This window comes from Cynocephalus volans, chromosome 12 (genome assembly GCF_027409185.1).
Source record: "Cynocephalus volans isolate mCynVol1 chromosome 12, mCynVol1.pri, whole genome shotgun sequence".
NCBI lineage: Eukaryota > Metazoa > Chordata > Mammalia > Dermoptera > Cynocephalidae > Cynocephalus > Cynocephalus volans.
This window is the reverse complement of record NC_084471.1, coordinates 41782034-41796431: the sequence shown is the minus strand read 5'-3', so window position 1 is coordinate 41796431 and position 14398 is coordinate 41782034. Positions and strand designations below refer to the sequence as shown.

Sequence of the window (14398 nt, the reverse complement as noted above, 5' to 3'; positions counted from 1 at the left end):
TTGGGAAGCGCACAAATGAAAGAGAGAGGAAAGGGTATGCTAATGAGGGGCTTCCTGCTGTAGTCATCTGGGGGCTTGGTCTTGCTGGGAACCCTCTGAGGAGCTGTGTAGAATGTGTCCTCCAATCGTTTCTCCAAAAGATGGAAGGAGCTTGGGTATTTACTCACTGATTACTGTTTCTCATTGGTGTAGGGTGGTCTTTGTGGGGGGCTTAAGTCCCCTGCAAGGTACTTCCTGTAGACTGTCAGGCTTGGACTCTCCATTAGGCAGAGGCATAAGGAAGCTGGTGCTTGAAGTTGGAGGCTCTCAGTGTGCACAGAAATCCGGATGAATTCCGAGGTGAATTCCTTGGTGGGCTCAGAGGATGTGGGGAGGAGTATCATCAGAGTCTGCAGTAGTCATGGCTCTAAACACCCTTGGGAGGCAGACGCCCATTTGGACAATGTTGTTTTTCAGCTCTGTTGGTATTTATGGATGACATGCCAGGAACTATGCTAGAGATATAACAAGAAGAGCAGTGCTTGTTATCTTCATGTCTGGTGGAGGTAGGCCTGTAAAAAAGTCATTTCTGAGCAACTGGTTCGTTAAATCTAAGACTACCATTAATTATCTGCCATATTTATATGACATAAAAAATAAAAACACTGCCAATTATAAATGTAAGATGCCATTCTGAGTTCAGATATGTTAAAAAAAAAAAAAAGCTGTGTGTCACATTTTAGCATTGGTGAAATGTAGTATTACGGTGCATGGGATGTTAGGGTAACTAGGATGCTGTGGTAACCAGGAGGCTGGTGTACTAGGTAGGCACTGGAATTTCCATAGAGGAGGTATGAATTTAGTTGGGTGAGAGGATATGGAGCTAAGAACCAATTACATATTTTTGCCTTGGTCTAGTGTTATCCGGTATATTCAGTATTTGCCTAATAATAAATATAGGTAGCATGTTTACAACTCTTATTATGTGACCAACGCTATTCTTGGTGTGTTACTTATATTGTTTTTATTATTCTCATTATTCTGTGAGGCAGGTTCTGTCGTTCCATTTTATAGATTGAGAAACTGAGGCTGAGCAGGTTGAATAATTTGTTCAAGGTTATAAGCCTGCATGAGGCAGAGTTGAGGCAGCAGTATACTTTCAGTGAACATCAGAGATGATTGATTGTTTGGTTTCCACTAACGGGGTTGGTGTAAAGCATTTTGGAGTCAAAGCAGGAAGATTCTGGTGCCAAGAAATATTGGTGGCTGTGTTAGATTCAGGCAACCAGACACAGCATGGCTGAAGAGAAAAGAAGATTGAACTGTCTGGGGGAATCAAGGTCACAGACTATTGTGAGTCTCACTTAGTTTGAAGACAGAGAAAGGCCAAAAGGGGAGACTGAGCAGTGAGGATAAAACCTGGGAGGACTGAGAACAGAAAACAATGAACTTGGAAGCCATGATGTGGGGCAAGGAGTTAAGAAACAGATCTAAAACTGGTGAGAGAGTGTGAGTCCTTTTATTTAGGGTGAGGCAGGTTTGTCCGTTAGAAGAAGAGGTCCTGAGCTGGAAAATGCCAGAATAAAACTTCACATGTAGGAGAGACCCAAATGTGTTGAAAAGGACTTTGTACTTTAAGTCACATGCCTCATCCCTCCTCCTTTCTTATTTTTCACACTTCTTCAGTTTTTCTAACATCATCTGCTATTTAATTTGACAATTATGTGGCAAATTTTGGGCATGTGTTTCTTTTGGGAACATGAAAATGATATTGAAAGAATATTACCCCAGACTCATTTGGCATGGAGCTGGAATAATAGTCCATAACTGACTAGTTTTAGTAATTCATAATTATTTGCTACTAAGCCATACTGACATTTAAAAATCTTAAGATTTCATCTGGGTTGCTAGATTAATAGAAATCCCTTTTTTGCTAATTTTCTGGGTGTGAAGCACTATGCTAAAAAGCTTTACATACATTGTTTTAATTCACTGTCATGACTACACAATGTATGTACTATTATTGTTCCCATTTTACAGATGAGTAAATGGAGGCACTAAGAGGTTGGGAAATTTGACTAAGAGTAAGTAATAGCAGAATCAGGACTCTAATCCAGGTCTGTTCGATTCTGTAATTCAATGCTCTTACCCACTACCCTGAACAACTTGGGCTCTATAAAAAGAAATATTTAAATGTTCAATGAACTTTAAAGTGTCAACTCTTTGGAGGCTGAGGCTGACACACAGACACTGAAAGAGCAGATGCTTCTGTGGATAGTGTCTTTGCAGACCGGTGTGCAGGCACGCAGGACATCAGTGAGTGTTGGTCCATCAGTCCCATGCATTTTTTTTCCAGACCCATCTGCACCTGAAAGTGTCAGAGAACTGCAATTTTTGCTGGCAAAGCAATCTGTGAATCCAAAGATTAGACTCTAAGCAGGCTCCTTTCACATGGGGGGTGATGGGTAGGGGAAGAAAGAAGGCAAGTGAGGACAGAAAGCAGAGAAGGTAAATGACTTGTATTAGTCTGCTCCTGTTGCTTATAACAAAATAACTGGAACTTGGTAATTTGAAAGAGAACAAAATTTATTGCTTGCAGTTTCGGAGGCCGGGAAGTCCAAAGTCCGGGGAACTCATCTGGTAAGGGTCTTTCTTGGTAGTGGCTTCAGTGACACAGGGGTCTCACGTGGCAGAAAATGGTGGAGCAGAGAGAGAGACTCTCATGTGTTTTCATTTTAAAGCCCACAGAAACACACCCATGAACACCATTAAACCATCAACTCAAGGCCCCACCTTTCAATTGCTATATAATAGGATTTCCCACACTGTCACAGTGAGGACCAAGCCTCCAACACATTAAACTTTGGGGGGACACAATTCAATTCACTGCACTTGCCATAGTCACATAAGAGGCAAAGCCAAGGCTTGAAATCAGCTCTTCTAATGACAACCCCAGAGGAGCTCTTTCTGTCTCACTGAAATAGCCTCAATGAGCCAAGCAAATATAAAGTTAGCACTTCATAATTTCTGTATTTGTAGCTGTTTTCCAATTTGTATGTTGGCTTGAATTAAATAATTTAACTATCTTGAATTCTTATTTCTTTCTTTCAAAGTTTGAAGCAACTTCTCCAAGATATTTTTTCCATGAAGCTATTATTTGGGGTGAGAGCAAAATAAAAGGTTAGTGCTTTTACCTGTTTTTGTATTTGCTTTCTCAAAAGACCCATTTAGGGGATACGTTGAGTCCACTGCCTATTGCTTCTATATATTACATGGAGGAAACTGAGCCAGGGTGGTAATAATACTTAGTAATAATTTAAGTTCACTTCATATAGAAATTTCAATTATTTTTGGAAATGACCAGGGCTAAACATTTAGACAAAGCCAATAACAGCTTTGATACCCGACAAAGCTGATACCCAGTGAAGATATTACTGGGTATCAGAAACTTTTTTCCTAAATCAGTTACTTGCTCCTTGACTCCTGACATCCCTATTTTTACTTACCAATTTCCCATTTCCATTAAGCAGAATGCTGATGTAGTTTGAAATTTAATTGAGTGGTAACTATGAAATAGAAACTCTTATAGTTGTGTTTAAAGATATAACAATGATCCTCACCAGTTTTGGTTTAATATTTATTTTCAGGAGAATAAACAGGACTGTAAATAAATTTTTGAAGGAGATAAACATTTGTTTCTTTAAATATTTAGACACTATTCATTGGAAAATTGCAAAGCTGTGATCTAAGATAAACTTTAAAGATAGATGTGCCCCTTAGGAGGAAAAACTGCATTTAAGTTTATGAAAAACATAATTTTTCACCTATATTTATGGTCTAAGTTAAAACAGCTCATTTTTTCTCACTTAAGATATACTTAGATATTTGTACATTTTTAAACATAAAGAGACATTTCAGATCAATGGATTTTAAGGTGGAAAGGAATCACAGGGGTGTTCTAATTCTTGCCTGTGGCGAACTGTGGTTAAATTATCTCAGTTAGCTAAGTATCTTCCAGGAACTTGACATATTCCAGAGAGGCCCAACTTCTTTAGTAATGCTTTATGGTGATTCAAAGATGTTCTTTAGCTCTTCTGATGTGTCACTTAAATCTTTCCTACTTGAGTTTTGCCAGTTGCCTCTTGTCCCTCCTTAACAGAGGAAAAATTTTCACTGTGATTCATTTGCATTTTTAAAACTCACTTAGAAGATGATGGCACAATTAGGGTTAGAACTCATAGTTACTGCTTCCTCTTTTTAATACAATCCTTTGGGGTAATTTTTTCTTTCCATGAAAGAAAGAATATTTTTGGTGATAACCAGCAGTAACTTTGGCTTCTGCCTCATCAAAATTAAGCATAGGTTTGAAAGAATGTGTCATTTGTAATTGAGCCTGAGGATTAATACACAAACTTCAAATGAAATGTTTAATCATTGTTTTCAAAAGACGGAGTTTCCTTTTAAGTTTTGTACTTTGCTTGATCCCTCAATTTAATGATGAACACTATTTTTTAATACAGTGCTTGCTCCCGGAGAAGGAGACGATTGGATGTGCAGCCAGTTCCAAACTCCGTCAGCAGAATCATCTGCAGCTTGTGTATTTCTGGTTCTCATCACCTCGGACAGGGATTCCTTAAATGGGAACTTGACTTTTCAGTTGCTTGAAGGAGGCTATCCTTTGCTCGCAGGGTAGTTTGAGATGTGAAAGCCTGTCTTTCTTGCTTCACAGCACACATAATGAAATGAACTAGATAGAGACTTGATGGGTTTAGTTCTTGAGCCACAGCAAGGCAAGAGGCCCAGGATTCTGTTTAAGTTAATGGTAGGTTATAGTTAGTCCAAGTTAGATCTTGACATATTGCTTATGAGAACTGATGCATGCCAGAAGATAACTGATTTTTTTTGCCCCTCAGGCTCTTGTCCTCATGAATGCCTTAATGGAGCTTTCTGTTCTCAGACTGGTACATGTGACTGTCAAATATTTCAGGCTCTCGGGACAAGGTGCCAGATTGGTAAGTTTCAGGGATACTTATGAAAAGATTATGAGACACCAAAGAGAACATTAAAGTATAATTTTCTATAGTAGCGTTTATCCGTTGGGAGTTGGGACTATCATATTTCATATTAACTAGAGAGCCCACAATTCATTCTCAGTAATTTGAAGTAATTTGGAAACAACAGAAAAGAAAATAGACATGCCCACTTTCCCTTTTCACTGATCTCTGCTATTTCCTCAAGTATGTTTTCCACTTTACATAGTACTACCTCATTAAAAGCAGGTTCTCTTGGAGACCATCATGTTAAGTGAAGTAAGCCAGGCACAGAGACAAAAATATTGCATGATCTCACTCATATGTTTGTGGAATCTAAAAAGAATAAAAAAAAGAACAGTGGTTTTCATAGAAGTAGAGAGTAGAATAATGGTTGCCAGAGGCTGGGAGGGGAGTCCGGGAGGAGGAGAAATGGTGGACTAATGGGTTCAAAACTATGCTACCTACTGTAAGTGAATCACTGTGCAGTACATGCGTGTATTGAAACAACACACTGTACCCACAAATATGTGCAAATAAATGTTTAAAAAACCCAAGATGTATATATAGGACAATTGAAAAAACAAACAAACCAGGGTCTCATTCATCTCTCTTTTGCTTTATAAATTAGATTATTTGGAGTCACTCTTTCTTTTTGACTTTGAATTAATTGGACATTCTGTACATAAACTAGAAATGGTATTGAGAGTTCTTCAAGAGCAAGGGCTTTTTAAAAAAAAATCTAAAAATTTTTATCCCCAGTGCACAGTGTTAAGCTAGGATACTATGTCAATAATGATCATTAAATATTCATTTGTTTAATCAATATTTATTGAGCATCTACTATATTCCAGGCTAGGCAGTGGTGAATAACATAGACATGTTCCTCCCTCCTGGTATTTGCAGTCTGGAGGAGGGGACCGGGAAAGCACAAGATGCTATGGAAATATGCACCAGAAGTAAGGCATATTGCAGGCAAGACTGCCTGAATTATGAGTCATTCTGTTTTTTCCTGAAAAGGCCAAAGTTTACTAAGGCTAATAAATTTAGGTAAAAATTACAAAAAGACATGACAGAAATATTGTTTCTTATCTTTATGTGCCCCATAGAATATTAAAATGTTTTACACACATTGAGTGCTCAGTAAATATTGTTGATTTTCATATTATTTTAAAGGAAAGGGACTAGAAAATAAAAATTAAAAGAAAAGGAGGTAGGCATGATGACAATAGGAGATGAAACTATATGATTTAAGGTTAATGTTGCTTGAAATTTGAGGTCACTAATTCCTAAATTTCAACATACTTTGAATGATTAATGTTTCCCACCTCCAGGTGCCAGACATATAAACATGATTGTTGTTGTTGTTGTTAATGGTTATTTTTCTCTGTGGATACCATAAACGTGCTTTTGAAAGAACTGTGGATACTGCTAATTTTTATGACACTTAGTGGTGACATTTCTATCTTTTCTGAGCCACCTTATTGGCTTGATCACTATCATCTTCTTTTACTGTATCATTTTTCCCTGTCTTCATTTCTTCTAGAGTCTTCCTTTGGAAGGAAAAGTTAAGGAAGTTTCTAACAAATCCTTTCTTCACAGCAATTTGGAGACGTTGTTTTTCTTCAGGGGAGCCTGATAGTTTTGAGAACAACTGGTAATTTTGTTAGTCATTTTTTCCTGTGATATAGATCACCAAAGAAGAAAATATTTATTTTAATGAAAATTAGAATACTTACCATAACCAAACAGTGCTAGAAATGGATGTGACTTATTTTATTCTACTAAACGTTATCCTATTTCTTTTCAGTCCCAAACATGGGCAAGGGAAGAGATGGGATTTGCAAAAGCTGGGGACAGTTTCATTTTGAAACATTTGATGGAATCTACTACTTCTTCCCAGGAAACTGTTCTTATATTTTTGCAAAGGACTGTGGTAATTTGGAGCCTCAATACACTGTATGGGTAGGTGATACTAGGACATAATTAACTTAAAAAATTATTTCCGGAAAGGTATGTATTTTTTAAAAGTATTGGACAAATAATAGAAAAATATAATAATCATAGCATGAATACTCAGGGCTCTGACTGGCAAAGGAGAGCTATTTGTTCTTAATGGGATGGACCAAATTTGTGTCTATATTGAGTATAATTCTATCAAAATGAGGCCTAGGACTGGGAGAAGTAGGGTTTGGATACATATGGGAGGGACTTACAGGTGATGCAGAAATGTCTGTATCATGGATGTCATAGTATCAGTTGCAGTCAATTTATCTGTTCTTCAGATTTTATCTGTTCATTTTGAAGAGGAGGTGGGTTTACGCACCAACCATGTTACTTATACTTATTTCCTTCTTGTCATTTCCAGAGAGAGGCCCACCAGGTTTAATTTTTGAAAATGGCACCCTCAGTATGAGCTGGAGGCTGACATTTATGAAATAGAGTACATGAATTACATGAGCACAGGCTAGAGGATGTGGAGACAGACAACTAATTGATAGGTAGACTTATGCTTTATGATTGAGCTCAGAGAATTCATTCTTAGTTGAAGACTTCTCAATTCAAATAAACTCTTAGGAGACATCTCAAAAAGCAACCTGCACAGTGGTTCTAGTTGACATAAGGAAGTCAGGGACCTCTATGCTCCCCTGAATTTCTAGGCATCTCAATGGACAACCAGAAAACTTCTGTGCTGTGCTGTCTTGTTTAAAAGCTAAAACTTGCCAGAGCCAAAATACATTTGAATCTTTGTTATTTTTCCCCTTCTAACTTATGTTGAAATAGCCTAAATTCTCCTCCTCTTTTAGGTGATGCAAAATTAAAAGTAGGTCCTGAAACTTTTTAAGAGTAACAATCTTTTAATGTTTCAGTTTGTTTTTATTGGTTATGAATATTCATGGGGTACAAAGCAAATTGTCAACACTCGTGCCTAAGTTGTAATGGCCAGGTCCATACTGGCAGCATGTCCATTACCACAATCTGACATTTAAAAAAAAATATATATATTTGTACACATACTCCACCAAGTTAGGTAATTTTATCCTTACCTGAAAACTTGTTCACATGTGAATTTTCTCAGATTCCTATTCAAATTTAAAATGTAATTCCAGTTTACAAAACAACTAAAATAGTGTGAATGTGGGTTTTAGTGTGTATGGATCTACTCTTATTGTCCAAATCAACAAAGCATGTGCCTGCAGAGGTTCAGATGAAGTCACTAAGTTCATGTCTAAATAGTTCTATCCCGCAGAATTGAGTTAAATAAACAAACAAAACAAAACAAAACAAAACAAAAAAAGCCAATCCTTGTGACCCAGGCAGGAAATGAGATATACTGAAAGTTAACTTATGGGTCATAGGATAAAAATTAGAGGTCTCTTTAGATATGGAAGTTAGAGGAATGTCTCCTCAGGACTTGCAGGGCTCCTGTTCTCAGTTCTGTCAGTGTCCTTTACTTCCCTACTCTCTCACTAGTTTTATCACTAACACCTTCTGACTCTCCCACTGAAATGTTCTTTTCTGGTGTCTCAGTCTTTTGAGGACTAAGGTGTCAACTAGATAAACTGTCTTTTGATAATAACACACAATGCTGAACTATGCCTCTAGAGTCAGTAAATGTTTCTACTTGGCCTGGTTTTGGTTGGCGGAATTTGCTTTTAAATCAACAAATCCATTTATTTTAAATGTCATCTTTCTCTTTGATTATAAAAATAGTTCACTTCTTTTGTAAAAAATTTGGAAAATTTAGAGGTCTAACATTTAGAGGATATTAGAATTATCCATCAAGAGTTGCTATTGTTAATGTCTTGATGTATTTTCTTCTAGAATTTTTCCTCTGGATTTCATGCATGTTTATGAAATTGAAATTATGTGTAATTGAAACTATGTATAATTTTCTGTTTTACATTTCACTTAATATTATATAAAGAACTTTCTTCCATGTCAAATACTCTTGACATTACACCGAACTTCCTGCCCTTAACACACACACACACACGCACGCACGCACGCGCACACACACACACACACACACACACACACACGCTTCCTTTTCCTCCTCCTAACGGAGAGATTATCATTTTTGGTTAAATCAATATGTGATCTTTACATTGTTGTCACTATGTATGTATTGTCTAGAGTTGAGCCCAATAGGTTATGATGATTCTATTTCTTGTCTTGTGCATTTTTCTAGAATAGTTATCCCATTTTTTGTTTGTGGCATTTTCTATACTCCAATCACTGATTTTTTTCCTCCAAACTATCTCTATAAAATTCTTCTCAATATAGTCAGACGCATTAGGCAATTTATCAATTTGTCTTTCCCCCCATGAGACATCCCTTCCCCAGTTCTTTGTTTTCCTGGTTCAATCCAGGCAGGTTACTTTTGAGGCCTACCTACTGTGTACTTAGCACTTGGGATTTTTTGTTACCATCCTCCTGGAGAGTTTTGTTCTCACTTCTGTATTGGTTTTCCTGTTTCTTGGATCCCAACAAATGTCTAGTGATCCTTGAACTTAGTTCATACAGACAGATAAGCTCTAAAAATCTTATAGGATGCTATGAACATATGGCCAATGTTTGTAGTGGTGATTAAACTGGGACCCATTTCCTTTTCTTTGTTACCTCACTTGTTTTAATTAACTATATTTTCAAGTTGCTTTCTAAAAAGGTAAGATACTTCCCTGGAAAGTGTGCATGAGAGGAAAAATTTTGAAGCCTTGATTAGAATTTGGAAAATATTTTCAGAATACTAAAGTTTAATTTACTCTGATTTTTGCTCATTTTGCATATAACCTTTTCCCCTCTCTCTCTCCAGAAATTTTTAGACCTCTTTATCCCTAGAGTTCTGAGATTTCATGATTATGTGAGCTTTGTTTTTCTTTCCATTTTTTTTGTGTGCTGGGCACTTGATGAGCCTTTTCAAGCTTTACAAGTTCTTCAGTTTCAGAATAATAATTTTTAATTTCTTCTCTTCCTCTCTTTCAGAAATTCTGTTATTCATATATGAGAGCTCCTGAACTGAGTGATCCCTTAATTTTCTCATTGATTCTTGCCAATTTTCCATCTTTTTGCTTTTTTGTTCTACATTTTGAAAGATTTATTTTCAACTGTTAGATGTTTATCTTTTAACCTTTCTACTTCAGTTATAAATTTCTCCTATTATATTGTCAATATCCAGTTATTTAAGTTTATTCTCTGAATTTGGTTTTTAACATCATTTTATTCTTGTTTCCTGGATGACATATACTCACTTTTCTCTATGAAGATATTAATTATGGATTTGTGGAAGTTTTTTTATACTTCTGAATTGTTTTTGATTTCTTTGATATACTTTCTTTTGCTTGTTTATTTGGTGTCTTTCATGTTGTAGACTTCCATCAAATGACTAATGATTCAAAACTTTTTGTACACGTTTGTGAATAAGGCTCTAAAAGCTAACTGGAAACTGAATATATGGATGGGGCTTGTTTGGCTAGAGCAAGATTGAGCAGAGATCCTCTGGTTTCATTATATAATCTCCCAAATATTAGTATCTGCTTTTGTTTTTTTCATTTTATTTCTTCAAAGAAGAATCCTCCAGCAGGCTGCCTGGGGACAGATGTCTAGATCCCTGGATGCTGAGCACATTTTCAGCATACTCCTGTCTCAGGCTTTTGTACTTTCTTTTCCCTTTGCCTTGGATGGTCTGTTCCTGTATTTCATACGGCCTGCTGTCACACAAATTCACATTCTCAGTGAGGCCTTTCTGGGCCACTCAATCTAAAATTGCCCCTCATACCTTGACATATACACTCAATCCCCTTTCCCTGCTTAATATTTCTCTTCAATGTCATTTTGTATGGTATCCATTTTAGTTATATTTAGTTATTTTTTTTATTAACTGTTTTCCTCCAATCAAATGTAAGTTTCATGAGGGCAAATATTTTTGTTTCTTTTGTTGACTGTTATATCTCCAGAATCTAGAACAGTGCCTGGTATATAATAAGTAATCAATAAAATTTGCTGATTAAATAATTAAATTAATATACATTAATTACTATATTAAAAATCTGTCAGTAAAATTTCTCATCACTTTTATACTTAGAAAGTTATTTTCCATCTATATAGTTATCTATGTTTTCTTTTCAGTTATTTTATGGTTTCATCATGGATACTTTACCTTTTAGATCTTCTGTAATTAATTTTGGTATAGGGTAAGAGAAACTAACATTCCTCTTCCTCTCATCTTATATTCTTCCTTGCTTTCTTCTTTCTTTTTACTAGTAAACCAATTTTCTCATAATTTTTCAAGAAATAATTTCCCTCTTCCCTAAAGTGTCTGGGAATAAATAAAAGTAAAATCAATTTTATTTTCAGTGAAGTCCCGGTCACTTTTCAACCTTTAAATATTGCTTTGTTTAGAGCTCCATTTGAAGCTCTGTTTCATGATTCTCTAACAGGTAAAAAAATATGAACATAAAAAAATACAAATGTGTTTCTTTGTACACATTTTCTTTCTACAGTTTTCCTATCAGAACTATTTTTTTCCAATACATACCATGTGTAGCCTTAGAATACTAACATCCAACATGTAAAGATTCGTATCACTTAAAAAACACACTGAATGAACTTGTATTTTAGAAAGTTAATTCTATTTTCCAATTCTAAGTTAAATATTTCTTTTCTCTCAAAAATCCTAAATGTGATTATAACTTTGTGAAGTGTCATGGAACTAATGATGCTATAGAACTGTAAGCTTACATTGAGGTTTTAGTATGTCAAGTGGATACGGTTTGTTGTTGGTTTCTATGATTTCTTTTTGTTTTTCTCCCTTTAAGGTTCATAATAGCCCTAAATGCCTTGGGTCAGTGTATTCTTGTTATCGATCAATCAGCTTGTTCTTTTCAAACCAAGAGGAGATTCGAATTTATGGTCATGAAATAAAAAAGAATGGAATCAGGTAAGATATAATAAAAGATATAATGAAAATACCACCACAGATTAATAAACTTTCCAAATAACTCACACTGGAAGTGAATTGTGGAGAGTAGGAACAGGAGATTTCTTCTTCAACAACACCCTTAAAGTTATATCATGTAGACATCAAAACTTTAGTTGGCAATACGGCCGACCAGGTGGTTAGGAATCTAACCAGACTAACCTTCCTTATGCTTATACAGGATACAAATATGTTTATGTAGGTGGAGATGAGATTATCACATTTTTTTTTCCTGAGAGATTTAGGAATGTCTTTATAGTTCAACTCTTTGATTGTTTTTGCCCTATTTCTTAAATCTTTTCTTTTTTCTTTAAAGCAGGAACTTTAAAAAATTATTTTATTTTGGAAAGGATTCTGGAAGCCCTTTCCAAGTTTGTGTGAATGAGGTTTGGGTGTCACCTGAGATCTTCTATTGAAGTTCTGACAAAGAGTCACAGCAAAAATGACTGGCCTTCTTGAATAGATCAAAGAGCAGCCCGCTCTTGGCTTTCTGTCTGGCAAGAATATGACCTCTGAGTTCTGGGGAAAGGGATGGTTATATATTTGGTCGATGGTTTTATACATTTTAAAATAGAAATGCTGTGGAATAACCTACCTGCTGATCTAATTATAGAGACACTCAATTTTAAATAGTTCCTGAACGAGTTATACCAGAGAAAGTAAATTGTGAGATGTAACAATTCAATCCACTGTTCAGAATTCCCTAGCAAGTGTTTGAACCATGGGGATTCTTTCCAGCACAATGGTCTTACCAGACTATGATATTTTTTTCTCAGTTTAGATTCCTCAAGAGACAGCAGGTGGTAGCTGAAAGGGCTTTGGATAAAGCACCAGGGGAGCTTGGTCATATTCTGGCAACCCAGGGAAGCCCCTCCAGCTCTTTGGGCTTATTTTCTTGATCAGCTGGGTTCTGTACGTCTCATTTTCTCATATAAGAAAGCTTAGGAATTTGAATGGGAAGGCAATGCATTTATACATGTGTTTCCCAGAGCTGAATTTAAATCGTAATTTAAGATTCTTTATATGGGAAAATTTATTTGGGGAAATACAATGGGCACTTTAAAAAATTATTATGTTTTGTACAACAGATATGCAATTCAAATAGCTTTTCAAGAATATTCTTTGTTAAATTGAGGATATAATTTTTGTTTTAACTCAGAGAAAGCATTTCTATGAGGATTTCCTGTTGAATGATAGAAAAAGGGTGATTTTCTATATTACTCAGCAATGTTTTTTATGCTAATGCTGTTCTTGGCCTAGGCCTAACTCACAGCAAGTACTAGAGAAATATTTTCCAAAATGAAATTAAATATGTATGGCTCTGTGCATTAAGCCTTAGCTCCCTGGATTTCAGTTCTCTCAGCTGTGAAATAAGGGGTTTTGGTATAAATGAACCCAAGTACTATTCAGCATTAATCTGTATATCCATTTTAGTTTACATTTTAATGTCTCCTGCTTAAGTTGCATGGAGTTTATCTTAGACTATTTGTAGGTTTTAAACTATTATTACCCCTTATCTCCATTAGCATTCTTCAGTTATAAACTTCAGTATAATTACAGTTATCCACCTTTCTTTTAAAACATTGTGCATTTAATTATATTTACTATGAAAGAGACCAAATGACCAAGAGACGAATGACCAAATAAAAAAATACCTGCAATAGAACAACCATACTTCCTAGAACAACTATACTTCCATACAATTATCATCCCATTACTATGAAATATATTTATAAAACATCATTCACTTTTTCAAGTATAGTTTTTATAAACTTGAAAACTCAAAACAAATCATGTTTCTTCAATGTTATTTCATGCTGACTTTTGCTATGAATTCCTCATATTTATAATTTTTAATAAGAATATATTATGGTACTAGTTAGCTAGAATTTCTTATTTATTTCCCAATTTAAATTTTTAGGTATTTTTCTATTTTTATACCTAATTTTTGGTAAATGATTATCCGTAAAAATCTTTGTGAAAATGGTTACAGATATTTTGAATTGTTTCTTTGGAGATTATCCCTTTGTTAGGTAGTATGCTCAGTTTTATAGTTTTTGTTCCATCTATCCATGCTCTTCCTGGAAAGGAACTTATTAATTTGAGATTTTTGAGAGAAATGTATGAATATACCTATTAACCACCCTTCTTATTCACATTATGCCTTATAATTTTTGTTTGAGGTGGATACCTTAATAGAAATGAGTTTTTTTCAGTTTCTTTAATTATTAGCACCTGCTCTCTTCTGCAGTACACATGGATGGAAGGAGAACAATGTTCTTTCAAAAGTGTTCTAGGTGTTTTACTTTGCTTTTAAAATGTCTAATTGTTTAGTTTTCTTCATTTTCCTTATATCTCCTACTGCCTTTGTATGTTCACAGCACATCCTTGTGAAAAATGGAAAAACTAG

The 14398-nt window shown here is 35.3% G+C and overlaps 1 protein-coding gene across 2 annotated transcripts in view; it reads left to right on the top strand.

Annotated features, from left to right (window-relative positions):
* OTOGL (otogelin like) overlaps nucleotides 1-14398 on the top strand; it is a 153227-nt gene that overhangs the window by 4201 nt on the left and 134628 nt on the right. For both annotated transcript variants that reach the window (XM_063075783.1, XM_063075782.1), the window contains exons 4-7: nucleotides 3093-3159; nucleotides 4893-4991; nucleotides 6820-6974; nucleotides 11828-11949. In XM_063075783.1, the coding sequence (XP_062931853.1) occupies nucleotides 3093-3159; nucleotides 4893-4991; nucleotides 6820-6974; nucleotides 11828-11949 (443 nt within the window). The remainder of the gene's footprint in view (nucleotides 1-3092; nucleotides 3160-4892; nucleotides 4992-6819; nucleotides 6975-11827; nucleotides 11950-14398) is intronic.